Raw genomic sequence first — 15,362 nt, forward strand, 5'->3', positions numbered from 1 at the left:
AACTGTATTTGGGTAACTTGGTGTTTTCTTGCTTTCTTCTTTGTTATTTTTCCGCTTACATATATTAAAAGAAGTTATTATCTTTGTATATATTATCAGTTATGACTGACATCATAAGCCAAAGGAGTAAAGACAGGAACCCTAGAGACATTTTTACAGCAAATATTTACATACACTAAGGTCAAAATTAAGCAATGAAACAAGTTATTCATAATTTGTTTTAATGCTAGACTAAAATTAATGATCATTTAACTAAAGGCAAGAAAAAGAAACGGTACAGACAAAAAAATTTTGTTCAGTTGGAGGAACATTTGCAGAATGTAAACTCTTTTGGAACTGAGTTTGCAGAAGGACGATATAAGATTGAATAGACATTGAATTAAATATGTAACATGGGAATTCAGTAAACTGAAATAAATTAAATAAAACTCCCTGCAACAGCAATATAGCCTAGACCCATCTCCAGACCTTCACTGTCAAGCAGTTTACCATAAACTTAGCTCATGGTTGTCTTTTCCTGAAGGATGACAAAGCTGTTTTTAGGTACAGATTGTTTCAGAATTACTGTATTATTCATTTGCCTTATGCACTCACTGCCTGAATACATTGTACAATGATAGCTGACTTAAGTTTTACAGTGCAGAGGGGTCACTTTTAATACAATTCAGAAAGTCTTTTTTACTGTGTGAAGAAGCTCTTTGCTGCTTGTGGAAGAACATTGTAGCTTTTGATCGTTATGCTAACAATCATATCAAATTACTCCCAACTTCATCCAAAATAAAAAGCAAATGTGAGATTTGTTGTTTAGACCTTCCTCTGCTGTGTAATCAAACCTGACAATGTGTTTAAGTAAGAATAACAACAAAAGAAAACAAAAAGACATGCTTGTGAGGTACATTTAACTTAATTTTCTTAAACATAGCTAAGATAAGTGTCTTGGGCCTACCAAACAGTCTGGGTACAAGAGTTACCAAAGCTTTTTCACACAGGAGACTAAACTTGCCAGGGATGCATCCTTTTGCAAGATTTTATTTTCAGGAATTTAATCTGTTGTGTTGTTTTTGTTTTCCCAGAGAGATTTCTTGTCCCTTGAGCTTGTTGATGGCAAAGTGAGACTGACTGTTGACCTAGGTTCAGGACCTCTTGCTCTTACAACAGAAAATCGTTACAACAATGGAACATGGTATAAAATTTCATTTAGTCGGAACAAGAAACAAGGTAGGCTACAGACTGAAAAAAGCAGGTATCTGCACATTTACAAATACAAATATCTAAGACAGCCACAGGAAACATCACTGCAACCAGATCTGGTCACTTGTGTTGCAGTTTCTTTAGCAGCCACACCTTTGTTACTTTACTTTTAGAAGGACAGCAGTGTAAGATCTTGTGCTTAGTTTGGCCTGTCTTATGAGGAGCAGATAGTGCAGAAGCTGACAGTCTAAAACAGATCAATAGTCTTCAAAGGGTGAAAGATCTCTGTCCAATCTGTGTATCAGGGATGATGTTTTCTGTTCTGTGTTTTAACAGTACCCAGTACAACAGTATTCGGAGTCTATGTTTTGGAAGTAATGTATCACAGATAATAAATGTTAATAGCTATGACATATTCTCATATATATATTTTTCTGTAGACTTCCCCAGATTTGCTTTTGGCAGAGAAGAAAGAATGAGATTAATAGAGTAGCTGGAAGTAAAATAAATTACTCATTCTAAAAATAAGATGATTGTCCATACATGTTTGAGTCAATTAATACATTTTTCTTTATTAGAGACAAAATTGCCAAAATGAAAGAATGTGTATTTGTGTCCTTATCCAGATCTTTACTCTTTTCTTTGCAGGAATTTTGGCAGTCATGGATGCGTATAACCTTAATTATAAAGAAACCAAGCAAGGAGAATCTCCTGGGGTTGCATCAGACCTGAACCGCTCTGATAAGGACCCAATCTTCATTGGTGGGCTGCCAAGATCGAGGACTGTGAGGTAAAGAGTCCTCTCTCTTTTCCACCTTTGCTAAGACTCTTTAGAGGGAAAGACTTTCACAAATTCTGCTGTCTCCACTGAAATTAGTGAAAATCAGTGAAGTCTGAAGTCTTGTTTAGTGCCATGAATACCAGAGAATTGTCTGGTCTCTGCCTTCAAACTCTAATATGGTGCTTTCCAGTGGTAGGTCTGACGTTGCAGTTCAGATCAGAGGCAAGCTGTTGGTTTTCCCCTCTGCAGATGATTTCCACGACTGCAGCTGCCACAGCAGCTGTCTGCTCTTTGTGTCAGACTGCGGGAAGCATTCAGCGTTGCTGCCTGGCACAATACTCCTTTGATCTCTACCTGTGTGAACCTTGTGTTTTCCAGCTGGCATTTATAGGCAAAACTGTGCTGCAGGACAGGAGTTCTACATCAGAAAGGAACTCTTGTAATTCAATTTTAAAACAAGGAACAGAGGACAAAAAATTTTGAGAACAGATCAACAGAAAATGTCACGAATATGTATTTTACAGCATGTCTCTAGTTTGTACTTTTTGTATTGCACATCCCTGCTGAACTTGTAAAGTCAGATTTCTTCCAGTGGCTTCACTTTGAAAAGATGAACATGGCAAAAGAAAATATAATTAAACTGCATGCTCTTGACAATAAGGTAAATTTTAGGACAATATTTGTCTCTGTGCAGTTATTGCAAAGGTAATCTTAACTGGTATAGCAGCCTGTAAGGGATTATGAAAGGACAGCCTTAGATTTCTCTGGTTGAAGCCTGGAACCAAGTTAGGCATCCTCCCAACTTAAGAAATTAAAAAGAATTGCTAGGTAATAGAGAGCTACAGTTACCCTCTCACACAAAAGCCATTACATTTCAGCTGAAGATTCACCGTAAAGTACTGAAAATGACCCAGCCTGGCAGCACACTATTACACACCTGTATGTTTCCATTTGGGTACAATGTTGTCTGACTCTCTTTAAGATCAGAATTAATATCTGCTAAGAGTAAAACCTAAATTATCCCTGTTTTCACTTACATTGGGCTGACTGCGTTCTTTAAAACAGATCTTTCTTTTTTCTTACTGGACAGAACTTTACCTTTTCTCTCAGGAGATTCCAAATACTACTCCTTGAAAAAATGCCTTTTTTTGTGTTTCAGGAAAGGTCTTAATAGTAGAATGTATGTGGGATGCATAAAAAATCTGGAAATATCCCGTTCAACCTTTGACTTGCTTAGAAATTCATATGGAGTAAGAAAAGGCTGTGTATTGGAGGTAGGAGACTTTTAGGTTTTGTGACCTCAACTTTATTGTTATTGAACAACAAATAGCAATGTTTGTGAACACATAAATGGGTTTGTCTTAAAAAAAAAAAGTCTAAAATAATCTAATTTATACTTGAATTAATTTTTTTTTAATCTTACTGGGCACTATGTAGGGACAAAGTCAGTAATTATTTCTCTCCCTCATAAAATAGCCTATTCGTAGTGTGAGCATCTTGAACAACGGATATATTGAGTTGGTACCTAAGTCCCTAAGTCCAGAGTCAGAACTGATGGCAACTTTTGCTACAAAGAACAGCAGTGGCATCATCCTTGCTGGACTCAGCAAGGGACTGAAAAAGCGACGACGTAGACAAGCATATTTGGCAAGTACTGAAAACAAAGATTTTTGTTTTGGTTTGGTTTTGCCATTTTTATTTCTTAATATCAAGTTAGGTTTTTATGACTGTAACTTGCAGGGAGTGAAAAAGAATGATTTATTCAGTTTAGGAAGGCCCAAATACAGAGGCTAGGTGGGGAACAGGAAAGAGGATATTCATTGTAACAGAGAAGAGATGAAGGGTCTCTTAGCAGAGACCTGTTACTGTTACCAGGACCCAGAATGCTTTTGCAACAAGGAGGTAAACTGCACATGAGATGCACAGAATATCACTTTCCACCCTGTTAGTCAACAGTAGTTACTGAAGGATTTGAGATGAACAGCTATCTCATATCTGGTGGACTGTGTTGGAGCTCCTGGAGTCTAAGGACAAAGTCTTAGTAGGAATGCCTGCCCCTTCTTAGTTCCTTCTTCTAAGGGGTGAGGGTGGAGGGTAGGAGGGTGGTATAAAAAAAAGTCCTGCATTTTAACCTGAACTTTTGTCATGACCAGATAAATTTCCAGCTTTCATGTTTTCTGTTAGAAGGCTTTACACTCAGAGGTACCTACCCACACCTCCTAGTCTTTGAGTTTCATTTAAAAGTTTGTTTACAGCTAAGCTGGAAGTTAATTTTTTCTAAAGTATGTTCTATTTAAACACTGAATGAGTGCCAGGAAAATTAGTTATAGTTAAAAATTAATCTTCTGATTAAATCCACAGCCCTTCTTTTCCATCATGCTGATTGATAGTCATCTTGCCGTGCATGTTAACACTGGAGATAGAGCAAGTACTAGAAAAGTAATTCTTCAGGCTGCTAATGGAACATACAGTGATGGACAAGAACACTCAGTCATCCTAATCCGGAACAAGAGGTACATGCAACTGTGAACAGTATTACCTGTTTAGTTATTGTACGCTGTTGTCAGTTCACTGCGCTCTCTGAAGATCTGCCTTTGCTAGCTCATTAGGTGGAACAATCAGGGCTCTCTTTTTTTGCTGTTAATGGGAGTGTTATGATTTACATGGTAATTGTACACGGCATATAGCCACTGATGAAATTGCAGTTAAAAGCTCTCTAAATCTATAGACAGCTTGGACTGCTTCAGTAAAGTATACTAAATAGTATACTTTAGAAAAAAATACAGCTATCAAAATGATTTGGAAAGATACCTATCAAAATAATTAAGAAAGATATTTGTCAAAACTCTGCATGTTAAAAATTATTTAAAGAAGAAAGTCTCCTAGTTTTAAGGCATCAAAAGGATTATCAAAGTGATGGAATCTTTATTTCTTAGAAAAGGACATTTTTGAGCCTGAGTGGAATGCTTTTCATTTGAAAATGAATGTCTAAGGCTCTTGTTGAATGTTTTCCCTCCCTTATCTTTTTCAGGATCATAACTGTACAGGTGGATGAAAGTAACCCTGCAGAACTGAGGCTTGGTTCATCAGCAGAAATGAGCCCCATGAATATTTCCCATTTCTATGCTGGTGGCATTCCAGCAGGAGAGGGAATTTTAGGGCTAAAAATGGCTGGATCCTTCCATGGCTGTATCAGCAATCTTATATTTAACAAGGAGTAAGTTGAGCGGTAACTGCCCTGTCTTGCAAAACAGTGTATATTATTATTAATTGTAGCGTGTAATCCTTTTATGACATTGTGCATTTGCCTGGTTTTTAACATAAGACAAGCATGATGCTGATGATCTGGGTATTACAACAAGCAGAAAATGGGCCTTACCAGCTAAATTTCCAAACAACGTTAAAAATGTCTTTAAAATTTATAGAGACACTGCACAAAATGCAACTTTGTCAACTATAATTTCATCTGCATTCACAAACAGAATGGTTTTCCAAGAATCTTGTCTATTAATATTGTTCTATGCACAGATTATGTACCACTTCTCAATCTTTTTGTCCCAGCATGCCACTTCTTTTCCTTTTTCATGTTACTAGTGAAAGACCCTGTAAAATACTCTTCTGCTGCTTTGGAAATGTAAAGATTTGGCATTTCAACTCTTAAAATATAGGGTTTTTAAAACACAGGCTTTTGTATTTCACCACTTCCATGAAGTATGAACATGTGGATATGGACAGCTGCTTTTTGTCAGAGAAGCCTAAACCAGCCATACAGCCAGAAGATCTAGAGATTCAACCAGAACTTCAGGCTTTACCAGTTCCCCTGAGGCCTCTTACAGATACAAAAAAAGTATGTATTGCAGCAGAGCTCTATTGCCTCTTCTAGGAAAATGTTCAACAGCAAAATGCATTTCAGCTTTGTGGAGAGTTTTCAAAGCATGGACTGTGTATATTTGCTTCTTCTGTGGTATGGCATGGTTCAATGCACGTGGATTTGAAATTATAATTTCTTACAGAATAACTGGTACAAACCTTTGTAGCAGCCTGTTGGCCTTTTGGAAGGAAAATGTGGTTAGGTTTATCATTGTTTAGGCAGCAAGACTGAAAAAAAAAGAAAAAAGGTAAAAGCAGAGTGATAATCACCAGCACAAGGACTTGAAAGTAACAATTATCTTAAACGTGTTTCTGCCAAAGTGGCTCTGTGCTGAGATTTGCATTAGGTGTGCAATTCAGCATTCACTTTTTCCTGGTCACACACAGGCAGTCTCTGCGCTGTGTCAAAGAAGAGGCACAAGCCATTCCAGAGACACACAGTGTCTGAATGCAGCTTGCACGTCACCTGTTTCCTCTCACATAGTCTCTGTTCCCCAGAGAGAAGGCAGCATCACTTCTCTCCTCCTGCAGCTGCACGTCTTTATAATGAAGTGTTTCCAAAGCATCCTGAAATAATTTTTCTGTGGCAAGAGAAAGCAGGATTTTATACATTTCATACAACTGTGACTATAAAAAGAAATAAGCTGTCCTTCTTAGGGCTGAAGTATAGCTTTGGCTCATACTCTGTTATTCAGCTCTCCATCCTCCAAATGACAACAAAAATGTGTGTCCTCACTAAATGGGAAAATATTTCTACCAAGTCCATAAGATTTTCACACTGGAATTGTACTATGTCTTCCAGTATTTGTTATCAAAGGGGCTATCAATTAAGACAAATGGTGGATGACTGCTGCTCAAACTACAAGCATGTTTCAGTAGAAAAGACCGATGCTGTCCATGAGACATAGCTTAATCATTAGAACTAGTTCTTTTTGATCCTGCAGATAGCTCAGAATGATTGTAGTTTAACTCATTGATGTTGCTGTATATTTTGTGTTTATCTGGTAGTACAGTTTGTTCCTTACAAAGTTGGCATAGGCACATTGCCATTCAGCACTTGCTGTTCAGCACCCGATACTATTCTTTTTTAATAAAGTCCTTTCATTAACAGGTAGTTTGTGCAAAAGTTGAGCTGTCTGATCATCTTCAAGGTGCCCATCAGTTTGGACTTGCCAAAGGCAGCCACTTGACACTGCTCTTCAATCAGTCTGCAGTTAGGAAGAAGTGAGTATATCCACACAGTGTGTTATCTTGTATTGAGCTACAAGAGGTGCAGTTAATGATTTTCTTGAATGATCACTGCATTACCAGCTTTGAACACGGCTCTTGCTTCAAATTTCTGTGGTTCCTCATGGAAGAAGGTATCATTACCACTGCAATGTAATTAGTGTGTCTTTCCCAGGTTTGTTGACATGAGTTAAATTCATGGTCTGAGTTCTGCATTTTTTTCCCCTCAGTCTTATGAGCCCCACTGTACTTTCTGTAAGTATTTTGATTACTGTTTTCCACATACAGAGCTCAGCTGGACTCTGCTCCTTTGATTGATGCAGATAACATATTGCTCTCTCCTCTGGATTTTCTGCAATTGCACCTTCCATGTCTGCTTCGCTCCCCAGGTCAACAAAGGAGCTAAAAGTACTGAGAAGAACCATGCTGTTGAGTCTTAGTGTGATAGCCTGTCTGCCACTTATTTCTTTGAGAGGTTCTCAACAGGGACTCCAAAACACAGCCTACAAGCCACTTGTTTGTGCTTCTTTCAACTCAGGAAGCCTCTGCAGGCATTGAGAAAAGAGCCTTTCTTTGCTTCTAGTCCTTCTGTTGTAACTCTTGAACATAAGGACATTGCAGAGGATTGGTGCTGTGTAGTCTGAGCCTAGTGTCTCCATAACAAATAGCTCAGTCAGCTCTTCTACCTTTTAAGCCTCCTCCTGTTCTCAGTCTGCCCATTATGTCCCAGCAAGCCTGGCTAATAGTCATGGATGCCATCACATTATCCTGGAATTAATTTCTTTCTTGGGGCAACAGGTGAACCTGCAGTCACAAACAGCTGGGCCTGTCCCTCTTAAAGCCCAGCTCACTCTGTGACAATCACTTTTTCTGTCTGTGACAGGTACGGCACTGATTTTTGTTATGAAATACGTTATAGGTCATGTTTTCTTAGAATCAATGCAAAACCTACTTTTCTGGCCTTTGTAATAATAAATTTTCTTTCATCATAATAAATTAGTTGAGGATGCCCTCTGTCTCCAGAAAAGCTTTTTATCAATGCAGAAGAAATGTCTTCTAGTAACACAGAATTTTTATTGTCTAGACTTTCTGTCCAGCTGAATCTCAGAACCTTTGCCTCCAGTGGCCTGATTTACTACATGGCTCACCAGAACCAGGTTGATTATGCAGCCCTACAGCTCCATGGGGGACAGCTCTATTTCTCATTTGATCTAGGCAAAGGGAAAGCAGTAGCTTTTCACCCTGCTGTTATCAGTGATGGAAAATGGCATACGGTAAGTAGTCACCAATCTTGTACTCCATTTTCTCTTCCTTGGAGTTATACTGGGCTGGTTTTTCCCTGTACACTTTTCACTGTTGCAAAGGTGGATAGGTTTTAATGAAATCATGAAACCATTCAGATAACTCATGTTTGAGTATAGTTATTTCCTTTTTACATTCCTATTAATTATGCATCGATTCCAGCATCCAACTGCTGTCACTTATCTCAGATTATTTAGAGATAAATTGTTCACCAACTATGTAATAATGGTCATCTTCACTAGAGAAGAACTCAGCAGAGATGTCTGGAAGCTCTGACTTTTTCCACAGAGGTCTTTGCACTATGTCACCAAAGACCTGCAAGTGAGTGTGTGACAGGGTGAAAAAGATTTGTGGGTGCAGTTTCTCCTTTCTCCCACTTATTGCTTAGTACCCCAGAATGTCCTAGCAGCTAGTGCTAACAAGGAACCACTCTCTTTCCTTTCCCTGGTTGATGTAACATGAGAAAGGTAGACATTTGCAAAGAATGGAGACTGGAGGAGGAGAATTTGGCACAAGTTGAGTTTGAGGAGAAATCATGGCTACAGCTTTCAGATATCATGTAGCATTCAGGCCCTTCTGTATCCGGGCTCTGGGTCAGACTCTGCTGGCTCAGATCCTCTGAACAACCTACCTGCTGCCGGCTCTGTCTCTTTTTGCAGGAAATGACAGTGATGTCTGCAAGAGTTTTAAAAGCAACTCTGACCACATTACTTTTCCTTAAGGCCAGTGAAGATGACAACATTCATCCTGCTATGCTTCCCTTCCTTTGTCTGTATGTGAAGCCTTAACTCCAGAAAATGGTTTCTGTGGGACAAAGTGATTGACTCAAAAGTTGTCACCTCCCCTGGACACCTTGAGAATCAGCAGAGTGTTATTTTTGCTTTTCATATATAATCAGCATAAGAAAAAACAGAAAAACCTAACATAAAGATGGCAAATGTGAACTTCTGTCAGAGAGAGATACCACAGTTAAGCTCTGCTGCCTTCCTTGAAAGGAAGAACACTGTGATTTATAGCTGCATATTTAAAATTAAATATACTCATATAAAACTCACACTTTCCACTTTAAGAGATGAACAGATTCCATATGAGAGCTGATCTACCTTTACTATCCAGGACATAAAAACATGAGCTTGAACATTTTTTCAGAGATTAAGGCTGAGTCACATGACTTCACATCTGGGAGTGATTATTGCAGCAGCTCTACAATCAATTTAAGCTAATATGCATTTCTGCTGAAAGAAGAACTACTCCTTTTCATTCTCTGCTGTCTGCTCATATCATCCTGGTGTGCCACTTTATCCTCTTACCAAACCCAAATGTTCGTGAAACCTCATGTCGAACCTGGTCAGGATTCTGAGTGGGGCTAAAAGTAACTAGGGAAGAATAAATGTCTGGCTGACTTAAAATACAATGCCTCATCTGCATGTGAATAATTGCTTTAGTGCAAGGAAGGCGTGTTGGGATGAGTGAACAAGATGGACAGAACTGGAAAGCTTTTTGGTCAGAGCAAATTCAGTGCTGCCCATCATCAAATTACAGCATAGGAGTGTGCACTTGAGAGAGCTACGATGGCTCAGCTGGTGGGCAGCACAGTAATTGCAGAAGACCAGCACAGTACTCCCTGCTTCAGATTTAGTGACATGCTTATATCCCAAGGTGATAAACTAGTGGTTTTAAATAATAACCATTAAGACACTGAAAAACTTCCACAGGACAACATGCAATCATTGTGATCCCTTGGGGACACAAGGAGGCAGTTTAGCTGCTCAGTTGCCCTCTGAAAGGTCCTCAGCCTCATAATGGATTCTGCAAGGATCCCTCACTGTGGGATGTCAAAGCTATTTAGCTGCTAAAAAACTGTCTTGCTTACTTCTGTGGCAGATGATGACTAGGCAACTGATTCAGCTTACTGATTCATGTTTGCATTCTCTCCTTTTTTTCCAGATAAAGACGGAATATGTTAAAAGAAAAGGCATAATCATTGTGGACGGACATGAATCAACAGCAGTCAGTGCTCTGGGAGATGGCAGTACTTTGGATGTGGAGGGGAAGCTCTATCTGGGAGGGCTTCCCTTAGACTACGTGCCGAAGAATCTTGGGAATGTAAGAAGATTCAGAGTGATGGGGTGTCTCTGACATCTTGCAAAACTAGAATGAGTATACTGTATCAAACCCATCTGATTCAGTATCCTGTCTCTGACTGACAAAACAGTAGTACTTAAGGAAAGAAACAACAATGAAAGTAATCACCCATCACCAGATAAATCTTTCCAGCTTTCTGTGGCTCAGCGGCTCTAATTAGAGTTTGTTTTCTTGTGTTTTGGTAATGGCCCTTAATAGGTTTTTTCCTATCAATCTCACTATTAAAAATAGATAAAGAATATAATTTCATGTGTTTCATAATATAAGATAAAAATATGACTTAGAATTTCAGACATTTTTGTACCTAAATTCTATTGTATTTAAACAGAGATTAGGTGCCTTAAATATCTCTGAAAGGCTTGGTTTAGCTGTCTGAGATTACCACATACTTTTTGCACATGGTTTTAGAGAATAGGTTTTTTTGTCACCTTCCTCCTTGTGCAGCATGTTGTCTCAGGGAGGATTCTGGTGATGATAACAATGTTTCTCAATTCCTGGGTGCACTTTCTGCACCCATGCTTTTTAATTGGATTAAGGGGGCTAACAAATACTTTAATACTTTGAATCTGCAATTGCTGAAAATAGTAGTAGTGAGTAATTCTAATGAAACTTTGGCTCTGGTGATCTATACTTACAAAATGTCTCAAAATCTTGATTTACTTGTTAATTTGCTGAAGCATAACTGTTGGGGGGATATCCCTGCTCATTTTCAGGCAAATGCAATTCTTTTTATATGCTACAGGGAGCGAATACTGTTTCTGAACAATAGTTATTTTGACTCTTAAGACGTGTTATATAAGTATATGTAATAAGTGTTGAGGGTTTAGATTGCGAGATGTCCATCCATGCTTATCAATAACTTCACATTCCATTGCTATGTTTACCAAAACATGTATCTGTTTCTCCAGGAAAATGCAGCTAATATGAAGGCTTTAGCTGACAGGCAAATTCATTAAAAGAGAAACTTGTTTTTTAACAAAACCAGGACAATAAGAAATGTAATGATTTTAGATTCTGCTGTGTATTGTTTAGAGGATTTTTTTATTTATGATAACATCAAGTCAGTCACTGAGACTCTCTCACTGCAGCAGTTTGTATTACACACTAACTCTTCATATTTCATTATGTTTAGGTGACTCACAGTATTCCTGCTTGCATTGGTAACACGACAATTAACAGCAAGCAACTGGACAATGAGAGCCCTGTGTCCATCTTTGCTGTGAATAAGTGCTATGTAACAGTGCAAGAAGGTACTTTCTTCGATGGGAGTGGCTTTGCTGCTCTTGGTAAGTGTCATTAAAAGAAAGCAGTACCTTACTGAATTAATATTAAGGAAAACATACTCTTGTTAGGTCTTGCTGGAACTTAGTGTAATTAATTGACTCCTCACACAAAGGGTGCATGCCCTGCATATATATTTCTAACTTGGGTCTCTTTATTCCGTACATCCCCAAGTGAGCATTTCTGCAAAAGGCTGTCTTCCACATATGAAAGAGCTGATGATTCTAGCACTGAGAAAGAAATGAACTACCTCTTTCTTCAGCTAAGAATATCCATATTAATGATGTTAACATCTGTTAAATGGTATGGAGATAGAAGATGTAGGGTACTTGTTGAGTAACATGAAGGATTACATTAATATGTGCTCTTTACAGTTTCTTACAAGTAAGATAGAATGTATTAAATATAAATAAATGAAACTTATTTGGGAATTCGCCTTTTCCAATATAAAATGTGAATACTGACTTTTGAAAAACTTACTTTTCAGAGGTTCCACAAGGTCATATCCTGGCAGACTAATTAACAAGCTTTTTAGGCCTTTTAATGACTATGTATTCTACTTTGTACTGTGGGTCACAAATCTTCTATTAGAAACTCATAACTTCTTTTCAGTCAGAGAAGGTTACAAAGTCCGATCAGATGTGAACATCATGCTGGAGTTTCGTACGACAGCGTTGCACGGCGTTCTCCTGGGTGTCAGCAGTGCTAAGGTTGATGCCATTGGACTGGAGATTGTAAATGGCAAGGTAGGCTGCAGAACTGCTAGGTGGCACTAAATAGACACCAGTGAAATGTGGTGGAAGCAAAATGTCTAAACCAAATCCCTACAGAACTAAAATAGGACAGACTTTCAGTCTCAAGGTTTCTCATTGTCATCATATGATAAAATGTGAGATTAGCAGAAGTCCCTGGAACTTCTTGCCTTGTTAGTTAGTGTAATTTACGTAAGTGTGCAGCTACTGTGACTTGTACCACATACCTTGCACGGTAGACCAAGTATGTACCTTTGTTGTAACTTAATATTTTAATATTTTTTTCTGCCATAGAGCTATACTTGCCCTTGATAAATGTGTTATTGCATATACTAAACACCGTGTTTTGTAATTTCTTCCTCAATATTCATAAGCAATTAACTCACTATCTACTTCTACTGGCCATTATGCTCCATAAACCTTTTAACAATCAATACATAGTTCTCTACTCATCTCCTGCATAAAAAATGTATACTTGATTGCTCTTAAGTATTTCCTTTTCTGAGAAACAGCTCATTTTTTATTCAAAGCTTCCTAGCTAGAGACAGCGTTAAATATCACTGTTTCTGCGGGACCTGCTTTCTTAGTCAATATTTACATATTAATCCTCACCACAGAGTTGAGGAAATGTCTGCTGCTTTGAAAAATAAATACATGAAATAAATCAGTACACATATTGGTAATGACAAGTGCTTTTCAGTCCATTCTCCTTTTCTTCACTTAGATACAGTGGATCTTCTTTCAGATCTGAAGTCTCAGCTTCTGTGAGAAAATGATTTGTATTTGTAAAAAACATAGAAAGCCCAAGTGAAGTATACCAAGCTAACTCAATGCACTGCTGCATGGATAGATCTAAGTCTTTTAGATTTTAAAGATACTCCAATAAGGACGCACTCTATCAAAGTACACATGAGCTTTACATAATTATCAAACGTTTATTAAAACGGAAATCTCTGCACCAGCGTGATTGTGCTTTTATCTAGGCAAATTAGTCCATGTATTCTTACTTTATATCTTTATTGGCATCTGGCTGTTTATACAGGTTTTATTCCATGTCAACAATGGAGCTGGCAGAATAACAGCTACATATGAACCAAGAGGCACAAATAGTTTGTGTGATGGAAAATGGCACAAGCTTCAAGCAAACAAAAGCAAACATCACATTTCGCTGATAATTGATGGGAATTTGGTTCAAACTGATAATCCCTACATCCAGTCAACATCTGCAGATACAAACAATCCCATTTATGTTGGAGGCTATCCTGGTAGGTACAATAATATTTCTCTTCCCTTCTCTCCCTCCCACTCTTGCTCTCTCTCATAAAAATGACTCGTAACACATGCACTCTCTCCCTCCCGCTCCTCGCTCCCTTGCGCTCTCTTTCTCTCTTGCCCCGATTAATCGAGTTCGTGACTGAGTTATTAATCATAGTTACCATTTTCCACATTGTTGCTGGGATCACAGCATATTAATGTTTGAGTGTACTGTCTTTGTGGAGGACTGTGTTGAGCTGTTGAGTATGTTGGCAAGATCGACTCAACTCCTGTCGCTTTCCTACACAAACCTGCTCCTTAGCTCTTCAGAAGGATTTCTTCCACATCATTTGTCTTTCGCAGTCTCTCTCAGATTTCACAGTATCTCTGCCTGTGTATGCTGAGGTGCAGTTCTCTTGCAGTCAAATTGATACTAAGGCTTTCCCTCAAATTTGTCTAAGTAAGGCTTCTGTAGTGTTCTTCTCTGACTTATTTTTGTCAGGGGTTGTGCAGGCAGAAGTCAGGCTGCTGCAGATGAACATATTTCCCTTGTTCTATGTAAATTCCTTTCTGAAGTAACTGTCAATCATACTACGATGGTAGTGTAAAAAGCCAATAACAAAAAAATATATAATTGAATTACTTTTCAGTTAAGTTGTGCAACTCACTAGCTGATCATTTGAGCCAAGACAATATTCATTAAGAGGACTGAATTTTGAACATCATGAGTTTAGCCTTTTTGCAGGCACACTTTTTAATGAATGCATCAGTACTGAGAGTGGGTAGGCTTTGTGTGGATTTGAATGTCTTATGCTTTTAAACATAGCAAAAAATGCCCATATCCATTTGTCTCTGAAAAAGCTGTTACAGTTTATCAGTTCAGATACTCAGATTTGTGTGAAAACAAAGTGATGAGGTCTTGAAGGGCAAACTCAGCTTTTAAATATTTGGGAAGATTTAGGGATAATAGCTTGAAATGTTATAGAGCCTTCTGTTGGACAAGGTTTTGGTGCTTCATGAAAAATGAATTCATGCTGATTAACCAGATCTTGATTAATATTTGATCTTCCTCACATACCAAAGTGGTTTACCAGCTTCTTGTGAACCCTTTTTTTTTTTTTTTAGCAGTAGGGTAAAGTGATATTAATTTTTCTTTCAGTGCTCCGTCTGTAAAGATTAGGTTTAATAGTGAACAGAGAAATTATTCAGTTTAGTTGAATACTGCAGAAATGGAATGAATTGTTTCACAGGTTGTATGAAAAAAAGAGTTGGACTCTTTACCAACCTCTTGTTTTGGTTTGCCAATGGAGTCCATGGCTGTGTACAGCTCAGCTGTTGCTTCATACCCTGCCAGTTCCAATTTGAACTTGAAAGACACCTCTCTAGAGTGGCTTTCTCCGCCCTTTCCCCCTCTCTTATCTTGACAAATTATTTCTTCAAACTCTGCACAAGTTATCCCAGAGCATGGCTTACTCTCAAAGGCAGAAGTGACTGTCCATGCTGGAATGTCCAAGATCATCCAAACGTGAAGGGAACTTGCTACTCCTCAGCTGTTGGTT

General features: G+C 38.3%; 1 protein-coding gene across 2 annotated transcripts in view; it reads left to right on the forward strand.

The window, feature by feature from the left end:
* Positions 1 to 15,362, forward strand: part of LAMA1 (laminin subunit alpha 1) — a 103,596-nt gene that overhangs the window by 87,591 nt on the left and 643 nt on the right. For both annotated transcript variants that reach the window (XM_065053183.1, XM_065053184.1), the window contains exons 50-62: positions 1,074 to 1,218; positions 1,840 to 1,981; positions 3,132 to 3,246; positions 3,449 to 3,619; positions 4,334 to 4,485; positions 5,004 to 5,189; positions 5,657 to 5,819; positions 6,954 to 7,066; positions 8,154 to 8,343; positions 10,319 to 10,477; positions 11,649 to 11,802; positions 12,410 to 12,543; positions 13,592 to 13,814. In XM_065053183.1, coding sequence (XP_064909255.1) covers positions 1,074 to 1,218; positions 1,840 to 1,981; positions 3,132 to 3,246; positions 3,449 to 3,619; positions 4,334 to 4,485; positions 5,004 to 5,189; positions 5,657 to 5,819; positions 6,954 to 7,066; positions 8,154 to 8,343; positions 10,319 to 10,477; positions 11,649 to 11,802; positions 12,410 to 12,543; positions 13,592 to 13,814 — 2,047 coding nt within the window. The remainder of the gene's footprint in view (positions 1 to 1,073; positions 1,219 to 1,839; positions 1,982 to 3,131; positions 3,247 to 3,448; positions 3,620 to 4,333; positions 4,486 to 5,003; positions 5,190 to 5,656; positions 5,820 to 6,953; positions 7,067 to 8,153; positions 8,344 to 10,318; positions 10,478 to 11,648; positions 11,803 to 12,409; positions 12,544 to 13,591; positions 13,815 to 15,362) is intronic.

The sequence above is a fragment of the Columba livia genome, chromosome 2 (genome assembly GCF_036013475.1).
Source record: "Columba livia isolate bColLiv1 breed racing homer chromosome 2, bColLiv1.pat.W.v2, whole genome shotgun sequence".
Lineage (NCBI taxonomy): Eukaryota > Metazoa > Chordata > Aves > Columbiformes > Columbidae > Columba > Columba livia.